This window comes from Paramisgurnus dabryanus, chromosome 5, assembly GCF_030506205.2.
Source record: "Paramisgurnus dabryanus chromosome 5, PD_genome_1.1, whole genome shotgun sequence".
Taxonomy (NCBI): Eukaryota; Metazoa; Chordata; class Actinopteri; order Cypriniformes; family Cobitidae; genus Paramisgurnus; species Paramisgurnus dabryanus.
This window is the reverse complement of record NC_133341.1, coordinates 41,476,335-41,495,204: the sequence shown is the minus strand read 5'-3', so window position 1 is coordinate 41,495,204 and position 18,870 is coordinate 41,476,335. Positions and strand designations below refer to the sequence as shown.

Below are 18,870 nucleotides of genomic sequence, written 5' to 3'. Positions count from 1 at the left end.
GTTATTTTTACTACAGTATATTTCACATTTCTTTTACATTTCAAAGGGCCTTTTTACACCTGGTCACTTCTCTAATGGGATAGCTATCTGATTTCAGTCTCTTGTGCAGGTTTCAGAGCTTTTGTGAATGTCCAGAAATAATAAAATAAGCATTTTTATTTCAAAAAACTTGTTAAAAACGTCATAAATGTTCGCGTAAGTGGACATTCAGGGGGAATGTGTAAAATAACATGAAATCCTTTTAAAAGAATGAAAGAAAATAAATTATTCGAAAAAGATTCATTCATTTTGATAAACAAGATTCAAAGATCCGTATAAGAAAAATTATCCGAACTTCCCATCACTAATATATTGAGCAGCAGACACAGGTGTGCATGCTCGGTCAGGGTCAAGCATGAACAGAAGAAGAGACGGCACGATTACAGAGGAAAAGGTGCACAACTAGCGCTTCTGTCTAAAAAATAAATGTTTGTTAATAAATGTTTTATTTTTTTCGTTATAAATAAGCGTGTTTGTCATTGTAGGACGTTTTTATTACATACTGCTGTCACTCTTCGTCGTTCCTCTTCTCATCTATAAACAGTCTCTCACTCTCTGTGCATGAGCCTTTAGCAAACAAGTACCCAGAATCCCCGCTGTGTCTTTCTTATAGGCTGCATGTTGTTCAGGATGTCTTGATTTTAAATGAAACTTGTAATGCTGTATGCTGTATGTTTGCTGCATTTATGAAAAGTGCATGCCTCTCACTCTGCGCTGGTTGCTATTTGATTGTGTCATCAAAGACAAAGGTAAAATTAATCGGTCTTTTTACTTGCTCGGGCCGATGCCGAAAATTACTATTAAATTGTTATTTGGCCTAATAAGTGCATATTATGCTACGTACACACCAAACGCAGGGCATCGCATTACTTGCTCTAGATAACTTGCGGGATTTAACTTTGTGTCATGCAAATTTTTCTCTCTAGGTTAATATTTCCAACTTGGGCGAAGACGCGTTTAAGGCGAATAGGGCATGTTTTGGCGGCAAATACGCCACCCATATCACGTCATTCGCATCGCCCCACGCGAGAATGCATCTGATCGCGTCTTTGCATTGACTTTGTATGTAATCTACTCGCGCAAATCGTTGAACTCACGTCTGGTGTAAACCCAAAGTTATGCTGCATTTACACCAACCGCGTTTCAGGCGTCAAAATTGCGTCTACCGTTTGAACAATTTGAATGCATTTGCGCGTCAAGAGCGAAGTAGATGCGCGTCAGAGGCAAAATCCGCTTCTTGTGGGAGGGGCAAGTGCTATGCGGTCTGTTTGCAGGATGGGTGATTGATTGTGCATTTATTGAGAGAGTTACCAGTTTGTATTTCGTCACCTTACCATAGGGGGAAAATAAACGCCGCGTGTCGATAAACGTCAAGTGACTCAAAAGTGAAATGTGTATTTACAACTTACCAGGTTGCCCAATGTCCTCACTGACACTCTTCCAAGCGAGGTCCTTTTATTCCTGTCTCTATAGAAATAAGAACTTGTTCATGCTGAATGAGTGACTCCAGCAGGCTCCTGATTGGTTAACGCGGCGCAAAAAATCCGCCAAAGTTAAAATTTTTCAACTCGGGCATCAGCCGCAAATTCGCGTCAAACGCAAAATGCACAAAAAGCACCAGTCGCGCGTACTGCGCCATACGCTCAATTTGCGCAAATTATACTTACGAATGAGGCGGAAACATGTCTTTCGCGCCGCACAAAACCCCTGATCTGCGCTGCAGGACCTCCAGATCCGTGTCAACGCGTCTTCACATCGACTTAGCATTGAAATCACGTGCGCTTGCCGCCTCTACCGTGGTTGGTGTAAACGCAGCATTAGTGTCTCAAATGTACCAAATTAGTGATGCGCAAGTCTACCGTAACCCACGGGTCGGGTAAAGAAATTGTCACTTTACTGCAGGGCGGAATGGGGCGGGTCATAAAAAACACAATAAGAAAACATGTATGTTGTGTCCAATTCCCTATAGCCTATATGAAATACTTGGGAATATAAATTTTCATGTTTTATTAGGTTCTTTGATAAAGTTAAATGACGTAAGCCTATGTAGCAACGTAACTTGCGCTACGTAACTTGATCCCCAAACCTTTGGCGTCACATCACAGAAGAACCAAGTAGCTCTCGCTGCTAGACACAACAACAAATTAAACTGAGAAATAAAAGATGAAAGACAATTTGTGGGAGAAATTAGGGGATTTGTGAATAGATACAGGTAATACAAACGCTGCTTTGTAAATGTTAAATTTTTTTATCATTATCCTATCTCTAAATTAATATGACCATGCTGGTTTCTATGGTTCATTTGCGTATGTTGTTGCCAGTTTACAGGCCGATGTAATCTAATGGTTGTTTCCAAACACTTTTAGGCTGAAATAAAGCCTCTTTTCATTTACATTACGAATGCCTAGTTTGTCTATTTAATGGTCGCGGGGCGGGTTGTATACATATCATTTGGACCTTATCAAAGTGTACTGCCCCAGTGCCAGCTTGGAACCATTTTTTGACCATTTCTTCTGAAAGTGTAGATGCATGAAAACTTAACAGTATAAACAACATAAAGCCAACCAATCAGATTTAAAAAGCCCATCTTGTGTGTAATATGCTTCAGACGGTCAGTGTGTAAACGGTAAGCAGTCTGTGGACATGCCGACTGAGAATAAGAAGTCCCTCCAGGAGTCTTTTGTTCTTCTTCCATGGACCAGAGCTGTCTCCTATCTAACCTCATATCTCATCACAGTGCCTTTCAGTCCCTTGATTCTGGTGGGGCAATTACATGACAAGAACACAGAGTAGCGAGCACACCGTGTCCATAATGGAAACAAGAGATGGTGTTATTACAAAGATCGAGTGCCTCCTTTTTTACTGTTTATATGGCTGCCTGTTGCCTTCTTTACTGTAGATGTTTATGCTTGTAAGCATCGGACACACCAGTCCATACCAGAATAGTTGAATAACCTTGTGTTCGGATAGACTTGTATGTATATACACCTACATCATTGCAAAGGTTATTTGCTGTTCATCTCCTACGTTGTCTTCACCATCAATAATAAAATCATTAGAGCCTTTGAGCAGAATGTTTTGTCAGGGTGTTGATGGAAACTTAAAAACTCTTTTAACATTAGTCAGATGCCAAACCTTATCTCTCTTAAAGGAAAAGTTCGGTATTTTACACTTAATGCCCTGTTTTCAGATTGTTTATGATGACGGTTTTGACTGAAATTTCAACATATGATGCTGCCCCGAGAATTTTCGGGTGTTTCTTGTATCACCTCCCACCTCTACAATGGCTCTATAGGTGGACAGGAAAAATCCTTCCTAAAATGCATTAAACTTTCATTTACAAAGACGTGAAACTCACCGATTGGTCAGGGGTGTTCACTGATATGCTCACACAAAAATCCCTGCAAAAGACGCATTCCAACAGGTTTTATCGTAGTTTTTACCAACTCCATTGACTGTATTAGACGTCCTGTGAGGTACGGTATTACTCCGCGCCGGGAACTTTGTTTCTATTCTTGCAATTGGCAAAGGCGGATTATCGCCACCAACTGGGCTGGAGTGTTTATTATTCAAGCTCTAAGCGGAAGAATGTACGGGTGTGAGGCGTTTGGAAAAATAGGTCCACAAGTTTCCAACGAATGCTAAAACACCTGTTGGAAAGCATCTTTTGCAGCGATTTTTGTGTGAGCATATAAGTGAACACCCCTGACCACTCGGTGAGTTTCACGTCTTTGTAAACGAATGTTTAATGCATTTTAGGAAGGATTGTTCCAGTGCACATATAAAGCCATTATAGAGGTGGGAGGTGAAAAACAAACACCCGAAAATTCTCGGGGCAGCCGCATATGTTGAAATTTCAGTCAAAACCGTTCTATTTCATCATAAACAATCTGAAAACAGGGCTTTAAGTGTAAAATACCGAACTTGTCCTTAAATAATTAGTTTACCATCAAGCAAGTCCTGCACTCTATTTACTCATTCCTGCATGTTTTAAAACCGATCAAAAATCTCAGACGCGCAATTGGATGGACACCCATTGTTTGTATTAGTTAAGCATTTAGGACGTACAAATAAAGATCATTTTGACATGACACATGCTATGAACATGAAGGAGATTTTATGCACATTTATGACAACTGTCATTAAAGGAATAGTCTACACTTTTGCCATATTAAACTATGTTATTACCTCAACCTAGACGAATTAATACATACCTATCTTTTTTCAATGCGTGCACTGTACAGCGTGTTATGAATGTGTTAGCATTTAGCCTAGCCCCATTCATTCCTATGGTACCAAAAAAAGTTTTATTTTGTGGCACCATACTTACTAGTATAACTCCTCATGTAACAGTCTTTAAATACGGAAAACACGGAAGTGTTTGGTGGCTTCCTTGTTTGGTACCATAGGAATGAATGGGGCTAGGCTAAATGCTAACACATTCACGACGCGCTGTACAGTGCACAAATTGAAAAAAGATAGGTATGTATTAATTTGTCTAAGTTGAGGTAATAACATAGTTTAAAGCAACACTAAAGAGTTATTGCTCTTTGCTCCCCCTAGAGGTTAGACGCGTAATTGTTCATTAGCACTGTCGTAAATACTGCAGCATAGCTGGCTCTGATTGGATTGTAGGACTGCCGTAGAGCAGGTTTTTGTAGTTTTCACTCGAACTACAGGACCACTACCCGACGGTTGGAAACTTCTTTAGTGCGGTTTTGGCCGATAGAGGGCTGCAAAGCGAATGCGAAAGTGCCATTCACCCTGTTTTGGGTGGATGAACCACTGAAACTTTTTTGGAAACGTTATTTTAAGGTAAAAAAAACTCTTTGGTGTTGCTTTAATATGGCAAAAGGGTAGACTATTCCTTTAAAGGAGTAGTCCACTTTAAAGATGGGGCCCATTGACTTACCATAGTATTTTTTATTCCTACTATGAAAAGTCAATGGACCCCATTTTTAAAGTGGACTACTCCTTTAAGTGTCATTTGTCCGATTATGTCATTTTAATGCAAAGATGACACTGTTTGAGGAGAACCTGACATAACTGGCCACGTTGTACTAGTGATACAAATTGAATTTGTCATTAAAATGTGTTAATACTATGTCAAATAGTTTTATAACAGCATCATGAATATTTTTCTTGACCTCAACTACAGTGGGACAAATCTAACTTGTCATTAAAATGTCATGTGATGTTAACACATAAAGCTAGGTAGGTTCTTAAGTTTGATAATTATTCTGCTTTGTCATGTTTATGACAGATTTATGACAAGTTATGATGTATTGGTTTATGTCAAGTTGTCATAACAAATACATCTCACACAATGTCATCTTTGCATTAAAGGTGCAGTGTGTACATTTTAGCAGCATCTAGTGGTGAGGTTGCAAATTGCAACCAACTGCTTAGTCCACCGCTCACTCCTCACTTTTGAAACGCATAAAGAAGCTAGGTTAGTCGTCACCCAAAAAACAAGTCATTGTCGGAGACAACTTAGTAAAAAAAGTTTGTCCATTAAGGGCTTCTGTAGAAACAAAGCAGCACAAAATGGCGACTTCCACATAAAGGGACCCTCTGTGTATGTAGATAAAACGGTCTCATTCTAAGGTAATAAACACATAACAGTTCATTATAAAAAGGTCTTTATACACCCCTGATAATACAGTTTTGTATATTATTTTGCATTTCGGTCAAGAGATCCTTCTAAAAATTACACACTGCACCTTTAAAATATACATAATTGAACAAATGACACTTAATGACTGTTGTCATAAAATCTCCTTCATGTTCGTGACACGTTACATGTCATGATTATGTCAGTCTTATAAACACCCCTTCAAGTAAAATGTTACCAAAAAGAGTATATCAGAAAATATAAAACCAAGCTGGCTGATATTATTAGTTTTTTGCCACAATACTGTGATTGAGATAGACAACACAATTAAATGCCCAAAGTGTTCCTGTGTCTGTGATGGTAGAGCATTGCACAAATGTTATAGGTTTGATTTTCAGTATAAATCTAAATGTAATTGTATAGCTTAAATGAGCTGTAAGTCGCTTCGAATGAAAGTGTCTGCCAAATGCATACATTTATATATAAGTGCAAGCACTGATTGCCAGCAGTTATGTATTTTTAACTTCATTAGAGTTCTCCAGCTGAATTGCTTGGAAGTTAAATGAATAAGAAGACAAGGTTGATTTTAAAGGCTACAAAGAATAGTCTGTGATACTGATAATGCAGCAGAAATTGCTTTAAGACTAAGATAGATTGCTCTTACTGAGTGCTTTTATATTGTTCGCCTTGTCATTTGCACTGAAGGCCAGAACGCTGCCGCAAGTGTGGATTTTTCATCTGGTTATGCTACTAAATTGATATTGAAATAGATTTGTCAGATATTGTCTATTTGATATAAATCACCGCAGTAGCTTCATACAGTACTACTAGTATGTCATATCGAAAGATTATTATACAGTCATGTTTAATCTAGGACTAGTGTAGATTTTCTAAAACTCCAGAACCTGCCAATGAGTTGCACAGCCTTCATGCCAGCGTGTTTTTTCTTTCCCATTCGTTGACTTCCTGTTAAATTCAAACACTGCCCTCAGCCTTGACTCGCGTGGCTTTGATATTTACTAGTTTGTTTGAAGATTAAAGCCCGTGTGGAATGTCGTCCATGAGATGGCAAATACTTCTCAGACCCAGCTGTTTTATATGAGGTACTCTCAAGGTCCACCTGATGTAAGGGTGAAAATAATAAGCCGTCTGTGTTGACATTATCACCGTCTCCTCTGTAACACTAGCAAAGGCCGGTGGCCTTCTAATCTGTCAATGTTGATCATGTTTATACTCAAGGCAGATATACGTTATGTGTAGTAAGTGAGTGTCTGGCTGTAAATGAATGAAAATAATGCAGCCTGACTGTGTGCGGAGGGGTTTGCCGATGATGTGATTTGTTTGTCGCAACGTGAGAATTAATTCCTCAGAGCTGGCAGAAGAACTGTAAAGGAAACTGCAATAAAATTGAATGAATTGTCTTGGGATCGATATATCAACTGCACAAGTCTTTGTACTAAGATAAAGCAGGTCTGCAGACAAAAGAGACTGCCTAACATGACGTTAACTAGTTTGCTAGCTGTTGGTAAGAGTAGGGACGCACCAAACTGACGGCAACAAAGTAGCCAATCAGAATTATCTGAGTCTCAGACTAGCACCACTGCCAGTACTACGTGCTGATTGAGCCAAAAAAGGGACTTACTTTAGTGGACAGTGCAGATCAAACCAGAAAAATTAAAGGGGACGACATATAAAAATGTTTAAGTGCTATAATTGGGTCCCCAGTGCTTCTATCAACCTAGAAAATGTGAAAAAGTAACTTAGTTTTGTTAAATAATTCTCTGCAAGCATTTGAAAAAATAGTGCATTGAAATTTGGCTCCCCTTGTGATGTCAGAAGGGGATAATACATCCCCTTAATCTGCACAATCCAACCACAGCACTGCCATTTAGTGCAGAGATCAACTCATTTGCATTTTAAAGGATAAACCCAAAAATGACCCAAACAAATTTTTGCTCACACCTACAAAGTGGGAATTTTAACATGTTATAATAAATTATCTATATGTTATTTTGAGCTAAAACTTTATATGCGTACTCTGTTGACATTGGAAATATAACACATCCAGTCTTACATATGTATCATACACCCATAAATTACCACCCGTCATCCAATTCAGGCTTTTATTTGCAACATTATTGGAAAGCCCAGTCAGTCGTGATGCTGATGATCCGAAATAAACATCAAAGCCTGCAAGGATGGAGTGGATACCATTTTGCTATTGATAATTTCAGCTTTGTTTAATTTCTCACAGGGTACTGGCAGTGGCCATAATGCCGTCTGGCCCCGAAAGCTGGGAAACTGGCAGCTAACCACATGAAAAACAATCCCAGTACAGTTAGTCACATTGCACTGGTGGAATGAAAGCCTATTGCCTCTTTTTTTTTTTGGCAAACATTTGCTTTAACTTCAAACAAAGGAATCACAATGTTACATGGTACAGAGTAGGGTTGTGACAATTAATCGGGCAAATGCGCGTTTTCTCAATGAATGAATTTGAATGAATTACGGTGAAATGCAGCCACATCCAAAAGCCAGGGGGCGCTCTCGCTTAGAATCACCATTTGTGCCACAGAAGAAGTAGCATTACTAACACTATTCCAGGACATGTCTAAAGGAATATTTATATCGCTGTTCTTCAGATTGTTTCAGGTATTTTCATGATAATAAAGAATATTTTAAATGATTGTGTTTGACGAGTGTTGCTTTTTTAAATGCACGTTATAAACGAGTCAAACTTGTAGTGATTTTAGATTGAAAAGGACTTCCTACTGATCACGGAGCCATAGTACATGCACAAGCTGTGCATGAAACACTGAATCGGAGCCTTACGATTCAGAATCGATTTTAGACAGGTCTTTTTAATGGGAGCGCGATGCATCGATGCACATCCCTAGTACAGAGTAAAGGGGATCGCACACCGTCCGCGCCGCGCAGCGCTGCACCGTTCTAAAAAAATCGAACACATTGTTTTCTATGAGTATACGCACACCGGCGCCACCAGGTGCCCACCTGTGACTCAGGAAGTTGCTCAAATCCCTGTTGCGCCACACAGCACCACTCACATAGTTCAACATTAAATAACATCTTATTTGTCCCAAATCTTTAACGATTAACATTATCTGCTAACGTATATTTTGCATTTTGAAGTAGACGCTATCTGACGAAGCTCGCGCTATTTAATGTGCACTTCCGGTTTACAATACCTCCGAGTTGTCCTAGACGCGACGCTGAGCTGCGCGGCCGGTGTGCGATCCCCTTAAGGGTGTCACGATTTCTAAAGATTACTAAACATTTAAAACCAGAAATGAGCCAAGAATTGGTTTTCCTTTACATCTGAAATCTGCTGTTGGAAAATGCATTTACGATTTGATGTTGTTGAAGTGTAAAGTGTTTCAGGGTGGAAAACTAAGTGGGGGTTCGTATGATTACAGGTTGAGTGAGGTTGTGTAATGCTGCTCTTTAAATGACTTGAACATATAGCAGCATGTGGCATGAAGTTATTGTTAATAGATGCGTAATCCATGCACATTATTCTGTCTTTCCCTGTGACACGGTTCACACAACTGTTGGTCTGTATATAAAGCAGACAGCAGCAAACCTCGGATAGCCATTAGTAAAGTCTGTAACCATAGCAACAGATAGTAAATATTGTGCATTTGTGTTTTCTTGAAGGTGCTGGATGCAAAATTAGACATTTGGACAACATGCACGGATGCTTAAAAAAAAAAAGAAATGGAGAAGCATTACATCATCTTTATGTCACACATAGGAAGAATAAAAATAACCTAAGCAGTTAACTCATTGGTACTCATAGGTGTAAGGCGACAAACTCACTAACTACTGTAGGCTTTCTGCTACGGTGCATATCAAGGGGTGAGAACCAGAAGGGTGTAAGTGACATTTTGGGTGAATTGGAGATATAAATATCAAATTAATGCTCTTGATTGAGCTTTTTCTACTGCCAAAGGACACAAATAAATTCTTAATCAATTTGGAGTTTGAAATTAGTACACAAAGTCAGATCAAACCATTGTAATTTTTTGGTTCTGGCCCTCCTGTAAAGTTGGTGAAATGTCACTTACGCCCCTCTGGTTCTCACCCCTTGTGAGATGGCAAGAACAAAGCATCTCAAAGAATCTGATCTTTGGCCACATCCACATTTTGTTTAAAAGGACACTTCACTCATTTGCATTAAGCTTTGTATCGTTAGAAACCCAGTCATGTTTTTAAATGGTCGTGCATCATTCCCTCAGTTTCCCCTGAGACGGGAGAAATACGGATTTCTGTGTTGCACTTCCTATTTTCAATGATGTAAAAATCGTCATTTTGCGTCATTGAAAGAAGGAACTGCTATATCCTTTTGAGGGTGTAAGACTACAAATACTCCATCATGATTTTTCCAAGGGGGGGCCTGGTGGTGGGACCCACAGACCTATTACAGATAAGTGGGTGGGACTTATGAAAATACACGAAATTAAACAATACAGCCGCCATCTTTTTGGAAGCTAAGCTAACAGATGCTATGGAGCCAGGCTTGATGTTTTACAACAATGGTGGAAGGTAATCAATATGATATGAAAGAAGGTGATTTTGAAAGCGTGATGCTCGAATCGGATGTTTGTGGCTACCTTTATGAGCCACAATACAGCGAAGAGCAGCTGAGGCAGATGGAGGAACAGGAGGCGGATGGGTGATTCTCACGAAATTAGACTTATGAGGTGTCATGAAACATTTTGTTAAAAAAAGTAAATGCAAAATAAGAAGCATACAGTTACAAACATCTCTTCATGTACTATTTTGCACATGATTTCAAATGACATCATACAAACCAATTTTTTTTTTTTACACATTTAAGGGAAAAATTTTCATTACCGCAACGTGTCCATGACTGGATTTGGGTTGTTTGACATGGAATTATTTATAATTAAAAAATCAAAAAAATAAAAAGCTTTAGTGCATGTTATACTATATAAACATTTAAAGTAAAGAAACATGTGATATTCGGTGATCATTCGTAAATGTAGAGACAATAATAAGGAATATAAATGTGCCCAAGACCAATTTTCTCATCCTCCGCAACAATTTTCAATCATTGTTTAAGCCCTCAAGGAACTAACATTTTAAAAAAAATTGTTGTAAGGGACATAATTGACTGTGACACTCAAGATGGCTACCAGGTAAGCAGTTCTTATTTTTTCTCTCCAGATAAAAGTTGAAATTTTGTTCGTCATAGTACCTCGACAACTTTTTAGTTCTCATTACCGAAACATGAGTTTGTAAATGCATATATTTAATGTAATATCATGTTGCGGTAATGATCATTTTTGATAACGATAATCTGAAAAATTTAAATAATTCTATAGGAAATATTTTTAAATCCAAATAATGGTTATAGTAAGTTCCGACCTTAATCTTATATGTGCAAAAAAAAATTGGCTTCAAGGGGTTTTAAAACAAATCTGATGCTGGACACCTAAATCTGGATTTCGTGAGAATCACCCGGCTACGGCGCATTAAATGTCCCTTGAAGTCTCTGATTTTACACAGCCGCCATTCTGAAATCGAAAGCAAGGCTGCAGTGTTAAGTAAAGGTAGGGAACAATGCTTTGGACTACCAACCTGAAGCTGCTAACGGGATCTTATATCTGGGAAGATGGCCAATGGATGGAGCTTGAATCTCGCAATCTGTTTTGCTTACGCAACTGTTCAGTGATACTATTGGGTTTGTTCCCACTGGAGCCTCACTTATGAATCCCACTTTACGGTTGCAGGGAATACTGTATAGGGAAAAATAGTGTAGCGATGTTTTCTGAGCTCACTTGTGCTCATCTATGACTCTGCTAAACTTCCCTAATCGGCTTGTTTGGTACTTGGTATGATGGATCCTCTTGAACTCCAGATGGTATCTGGCAACCTGTTGGACTGTCAGTGAGATTTAACTCAGATTTTCATGCCTGCACTGCTCAAGCTAAAATCAGCAGGGAGGTTCACATGCAGAATGCCTGACACTACAGGGGTATCGACTTTACACAGAGCACTTTTGTTGATCAGTGGGGATGCTATAGATAAAAGTCTCTTTTCTCCAGTCTTTAATGGATCTCGACCAGTTTCTTAAAGTAAAGCACAACTTCTCACTATTGGCATAAAGTAGGGGTCTTTTTTCTGGGCAGGGACCCCTTAGATGAGAGAGGCATCATACTAAATGTGTAAAACAGAGATAATTATGTCTGTTACCTTTCTCGTGGATCATCATTGTCGCGATTTTAAGTTAACGCAAGTTTATTTTCTGCAGAGCATCATATCCGACTCATGAGAACAATATGAAATGAGTCCGCAGCATCTCTTTAGGGCAAACGCTATCAGTCCGGATTTCAATGCGACTATGAATCTTGCACCAAGCACCACCATGGCGTGCGTTTCATTGATTTCAAATGCAAGCGATTGTTTTGTTACAGTTTGTAATGCAGACGCAGTGTGCTGTCATTTGCCTGTCGAATTAGCACTAACAAATCTGAACAGCTTGAAACAGCCGTCCAAGTTCAGAAATATAGATGAGAACTCGGTCTGCACTGATTTAAAAATTACATTCTGAACGAAGACAAACATCCCCGTATGATTTACTTGTCTTATGATGCCTTTTCTGTTGCTACTGCTGCTTCCGTTTAGTCTTCAGGGGCCGGTTGCACCAGCTGGGCATAAACTCGGTCGTAAGACTAGTCTGGACGTAAAATGCACTTTACACCTGACGTAGAATTTACACTTGATGCAACATCTAGGCATAGTACACATCTGAGACTAAGTCAAGGGTAGGCGCAAGTTTAAAGTCTTGACCATTTCTACGGCAAAAATAGAAATAATGAAATTTGACGAGACATTGGCGCATCTAATGCAACGGATATGCGAGCAGTGTGCTTTTATGCATGGCAGAGTGAGAGATTGCCCCAATAATTTCTTAAATATCATAAAATACATAAAAAAGACACACTAGAGAACTTATTAAAAGCTTTCATGATTTAGTTTTAATCCAGAACTATTAGAAATAATCTGCAAATAATTACCTTTTGTGTTTTGTTTAGTTAATATACAGGTTTGTGTTTGATGGGTCTGCACATAACGCATGCATCTTAAGGGAGAGTGCACTGGCAAACGTGTGAGAGGAGGGACAGATCTATGTTGTCATCTTTAGCTTTCAGCAGTAAATGTAAGTTTATAAACATAGTAACGCGAATGGCATCTCAATATTACTGCGGTTAAACGCATATGCTGGTCTTCGCTGAGCGTAGCTGTGCCTGGTTGTAGTTGCAGATGGTGCAACAATAAAAAATTGCACTGAAAGCGGGACCTTCAGTAAGCCTAGGCGGCCACGCACGTGTGCATCTTAAGGGGAACATTGGTTGTAACGTTTTGTATTTACTGTATGTTTTTCAATTTTTTTTATTTCTTGTGATTAACTCTTTCCCAGCCATTGACAAGTTATCTCTTCAATTAAGAGAAAACATTTCCCTGCCAATGACGCTTTCCTGACGTGTTTTTACGGTGATCTGTAATTCCGCTATTATCCACTGATTGCGCTCTTACAAAATTTATTAAAAAAAAAAAAAAAACTATTTTAATTCATTTTAAACCCAATGTATGTTTTGATTATCGTTTTAAATCTGATCTCTATCAAAATTCCTTTACAAAAATACATTTATTTTAGCTTTTTGTTCAAATTTGGTATTTTTGAAGAAACCTACACATAATTAAGCAACTTGTGACCATGTTACGGATTTCAGCTTTTTTCCATGACGGGAGCACGGATGTCTTTTCCGTGTCACTCCCACGGATTTCTTGTGTTATTTTATGTGTTGTTTTTTTCCTATTTTTAAGTCTTTGTCACTTGAGGTTAGATTTGGGGTTTGGATGTACTTTTATGTATTGGTTTCTACATGTTTTTCTTCTGCTTTTAAAACTGTTCTCGCCTGGAGTTGGGGTTTGGGTTAGGATGTCTAAAAATGAGAACAATGAAGATAAAACTTTTTTTTTCAGCTTTGCTGAAAAAGGCATTTTGTGAAACTTTTTTGAAAATCACCAAAATGCTGTCTGGCAACTTTAAAAAAGGCTGGCAGGGAATGAGTTAAACATAATTTGGCGGACCGCCTGTAGTTCTGTCGCGGACCCCTTGTGGTTTGTAAACTCCCGGTTGAAGACCCATAGCATAAAGTCGTGTCTATATAGCAGATATCATCTAATAACATTCATAATGAATAGGCACATTTTGTTGTGTTTTTATTTTGTGTGACACTAAGGGGCAGGAACATCTGTAATCAATGATACTGTCATAATAACAGACTGAAAAGAAATAATGAGTCTAGAGAGACTACTAGTGGACAATACATGTAAGCTTTTATTCAGGACTTCTTTCTATCAAAAACGAAATATTGTGATTATTTCACAAGCTCAAGAAAACACAAAGTCAGTCTCATATTGATTCTGAATCGCAAAGCGGATATTATGCACAGCTCTTTTATGTATTATGTCTCTTTAATCATTAGTTTGATCAGATCAGAGTTTTAGATCAGAGTTTGAGTCGTTTAAAACGTGCATTTAAAAAAGCAACACTCGTCAAACTAAATCATTATGAATATTCTTTATTATCATGAAAATACCTGAAAAGGTTTGATGAACAGCGATATAAATATGCTTAAAGGCTTTTCTTGAAGCTGTGTGTGTAAGTAATGGTACTTCTTCTGCGGCGCATATTAAGTTTCTGCACGAGAGCGCCCTCTGACTTTTGGATAGTTGCAGCACGCATTTGGAAAAGCGAGGCGCTAGAGAGCACTGTTCGTTTGAATGCAAAATACAATTTCACCACTAGATGGGGTAAATCCTACTTACTGTCTCTTTAAAACCATAAACCTTTGGCAAATATTAGTACATCCTCTGAAGCATTTATTGTAGCAGGCTGATCTTTATTTCCCAGAGGACAGCAACCTGTGCAACCCGACTCCTAAAGGTCTTCACTTATTCTAAGGTCTGCTCTTTAGATAAACTCTTGTTGATTTTTTTATTTGTGTTTTCTTGCAGCCACACTCGGCACGCTGGACTTCAGCCTTCTCTATGATCAGGAGAACAATGCCCTGCACTGTACTATCAACAAAGCCAAGGTAAGATCCCATGGTTTGCTTTCCCAGTCAGCATGTGTTAAATCATACGTTCGAACCCATATGCAGTATTTACAGTGCAATAAAAAATACAGTATAACAGTTTTTTCACAGTACAGTCTCCTAAAACTATCTCTTTATGATGTCTGGGTAGTTGGCACTTATTTTGAACTGTGGGCATTCCTTTGACTTATGTGCTACTCTCTCTGTTGTCATGTAAGAGGTATTTTCCCTGATGACAGACCGCTGCTAGCATCTGCTGCTGTCTGTTTCGCTCTATATTTTCAGGCTGGCTTCTTCTCCCCAGCAGCAAGCTACAAGCGATCTCTTGGTCTCTCGGTCTCTTTCTTTCTTTCTAATGCACCTGTTCTCATTTTACTTCTGTACCTTTGTTGCCTTTAGCAAAAACACTACAAAGAATTCTCAGTGCTTCAGTAGTTTCATTCCTTTTAATCAATTTTTGCATTGTTTACAGAAATGCTTTGGTTTTAAGAAATGTGCAGTAAATGTAGCCGGGTTCAGATTATAGGTGTTTGTGTGACTTTTCTCTTAAATCTAAGAATAATATTAACAATAATAGTCGTAATAATAATTGCTAGTGAGTTTTCACGAATAAGCTATATGGCCACCCTTCGTTCCTCCGTCTTTTCCGTATAACAGACCAATAAAGCAAATTGGTTTTCAAATGTTTCTCATTGGTTACTGTGAATTTATTGAAATAGACATAATTATCCATAATTTAACATCCAAAATATCACACGTTTGATATGATTGTGGCATACCGATGTTTATTCGATCAGGACGTTTAAGATTTGATCTGTAAATGCTTCGCATTAAAAGATAATCTAAACTGACCGGGTTCCTGGACAAATCAGGTATAAATGGAAATAATCTGCATAAAACTCCTGTAGTCTGAGCCCTCTGTCCTGTCAGACTTGTTGCTTTTGGATGTTGGTGCCATACTATGACAATTAAATTATACGTTCAGGTCACATGGTTTGCAGTTGACAAAATGTTGTATACAACTCTCACACAACATGACAAACAACAGACACAGTGACAATAAACCCTCTTTGTTTTTCATTAAAGGGGACATATCATGAAAATATGATTTTTCCATGTTTAAGTGTTATAATGGGTCCACAGTGCTTCTATCAACCTAGAAAATGTGAAAAAGATCAACCCAGGAATTTAGTTTTGGTAAACTATTCTCTGTGAGCATGTGAAAAAATAGGTAATTGAATTTGGCTCCCCTTGTGATGTCAGAAGGGGATAATACCGCCCCTTAATCTGCACTGTCCAACCACAGCACTGACATTTAGTGCAGAGATCAGCTCATTTGCATTTAAAAGGACACAACCAAAAACCGCACATTTTTGCTCACACTTTTGTGGCAATTTTAACACATTTTGTCACAAATGTAAAAAATTCACCAAAGACTTATTTGAAATCTTAAAAAGTCTTGTGAAATGTCCCCTTTAAAATATAATAACTTTACTGTTACTGTCAATGTAATTCTATGGGCAAATAAAAATAAAAAATAAAATATATAGATAATAACTTGCTCCAGCAAACAATTTGAATGTTTTCAAAGATGAAATCCTCTTATCTTTCAACCCCTTTTCTGTAATGTGGAGACCACTCTTCAGAATCAAATAATTTTTCAGGATATACATTTTAGAAATATGTGAAAATATAAGGTAAAATTGGTTGAGAACAGTTTTTTGTTGACTACAGGACAAAAGAAACTGATTTAAGGCCCTGTATTTTCAAAACCGTATCTTTTTCTATGCGTTTACGTCTACACGCAAACGCAATATCAGTTGACTTTTATTAAATCTCCTGCCAGGGTGAAGATGTTCAGAAACTTAGTTGCAGCGTTGTCGTATAGCCGGTAAAAACAACGTTGTTGGCTTGTAAAATCATTGTTTGTGCCGGGGCGAGACTCTGCAATGGCTTCTGATTGGCCAACATGGCTTTACGGTTAGGCATATATCGCCATCTATTGGTTTTTGAATGCGCTTGACAACGCTTCAACGTTTTTGCATGTTCGTGTGAATGCAGAGATTTTTTTTAGGGAAGAAGGGAAAACTCAGTTTATAAAAATGCATGTGTATGTGTTGACTAGACCTAAGTCTCTGGGTCTCTCTATCCCTCTTTTTGTTACACTAAGGACTAGGGATGTAACGGTATAATACATTTCGTGGTATTGCGGTTAAAAAAATTCCCGGTACAACCGTGGTCACGTGATTCGGTAAAACATTAGGTCTTCCGGGCAACACGTGTAGTGTATTATATGTGTATTATACGTACTTTTGCTCTTCCTGGAGTGCCTCGTGCATGTTCAAATCAATCGGGTGTGCGCTTGGTCGATTGGATCACAAGTGGACGACGCTACATACAGATGTAAACAGGGTTTTAAACACTTTAAGCTCTTTCACTTTCGACCACATTCAGAGGTTGTCGAAATCGGATTTGAACCGATTGCTTTTGTGGTGTAGACGCTCGTGTTCGAATGTGTACGTGCAGTGTGATCTACAGAGCACAATATTTTTAAATCGGACATGAACCCACAATGTTCAGAGCGGTCTTTAAGCCTTTTTTATAAAACTGTAGTCTCTGCCTCTTATATTTTCTAAAAAGCATGTGAAAGTTGTGCAAGCTTACACTCACCTAAAGGATTATTAGGAACACCTGTTCAGTTTTTCATTAATGCAATTATATAATCAACCAATCACATGGCAGTTGCTTTAATGCATTTAGGGGTGAGGTCCTGGTCAAGACAATCTCCTGAACTCCACATTGAATGTCAGAATGGGAAAGAAAGGGGATTTAAGCAATTATGAGCGTGGCATGGTTGTTGGTGCCAGACGGGCCGGTCTGAGTATTTCACAATCTGCTCAGTTACTGGGATTTTCACGCACAACCATTTCTAGGGTTTACAAAGAATTGTGTGAAAAGGGAAAAACATCCAGTATGCGGCAGTCCTGTGGGCAAAAATGAATGGGCGAATGGAGAATGGGCCGACTGATTCAAGTTGAAAGAAGAGCAACTTTGACTTGTTTCAACAGAGGTATGCAGCAAAGCATTTGTGAAGCCACAACACGCACAACCTTGAGGCGGATGAGCTACAACAGCAGAAGACCCCACCAGGTACCACTCATATCCACTACAAATAGGAAAAAGAGGCTACAATTTACACAAGCTCACCAAAATTGGAAAGTTGAAGACTGGAAAAATGTTGCCTGGTCTGATGAGTCTCGATTTCTGTTGAGACAGAAGGTAGAGTCAGAATTTGGCGTACAGTAAACAGAATGAGAACATGGATCCATCATGCCTTGTTAACACTGTGCAGCCTGGTGGTGGTGGTGTAATGGTGTGGGGGGATGTTTTCTTGGCACACCTTAGGCCCCTTAGTGCCAATTGGGCATTGTTTAAATGCCACGGCCTACCTGAGCATTGTTTCTGATCATGTCCATCCCTTTATGGCCACCATATACACATCCTCTGATGGCTACTTCCAGCAGGATATTGCACCATGTCACAAAGCTCGAATCATTTCAAATTGGTTTCTTGAACATGACAATGAGTTCACTGTACTAAAATGGCCCCCACAGTCACCAGATCTCAACCCAATAGAGCATCTTTGGGATGTGGTGGGACGGGAGCTTTGTGCTCTGGATGTGCATCCCACAAATCTCCATCAACTGCAAGATGCTATCATATTAATATGGGCCAACATTTCTAAAGAATGCTTTCAGTACCTTGAATGAATGCCACGTAGAATTAAAGCAGAAGGCAAAAGGGGGTCAAACACAGTATTAGTATGGTGTTCCTAATAATCCTTAAGGTGGGTGTATTTCATCAATTACTCTGAAATATCTGAAAAAGCCCTTACATGTGTATGAACACAAGCAGCCGACTCTCGCATAATATTAGTGTGCATTAATTTAAACCCTTCATTTTTCCCACTTGTGTATACCCAGAATACACAAGAAGCGTCAGAAGCGGTCGAAAGTGGACAAAAGAGACGGATTAAAACACCAGGTGTGAACGGGAATTTGTCTCATA

At 38.7% G+C, this 18,870-nt stretch overlaps 1 protein-coding gene across 6 annotated transcripts in view; it reads left to right on the top strand.

Annotated features, from left to right (window-relative positions):
• doc2b (double C2-like domains, beta) overlaps positions 1-18,870 on the top strand; it is a 276,973-nt gene that overhangs the window by 191,144 nt on the left and 66,959 nt on the right. For all 6 annotated transcript variants that reach the window (XM_065284219.2, XM_065284218.2, XM_065284217.2 and 3 more), the window contains one exon: positions 14,723-14,802. In XM_065284219.2, coding sequence (XP_065140291.1) covers positions 14,723-14,802 — 80 coding nt within the window. The remainder of the gene's footprint in view (positions 1-14,722; positions 14,803-18,870) is intronic.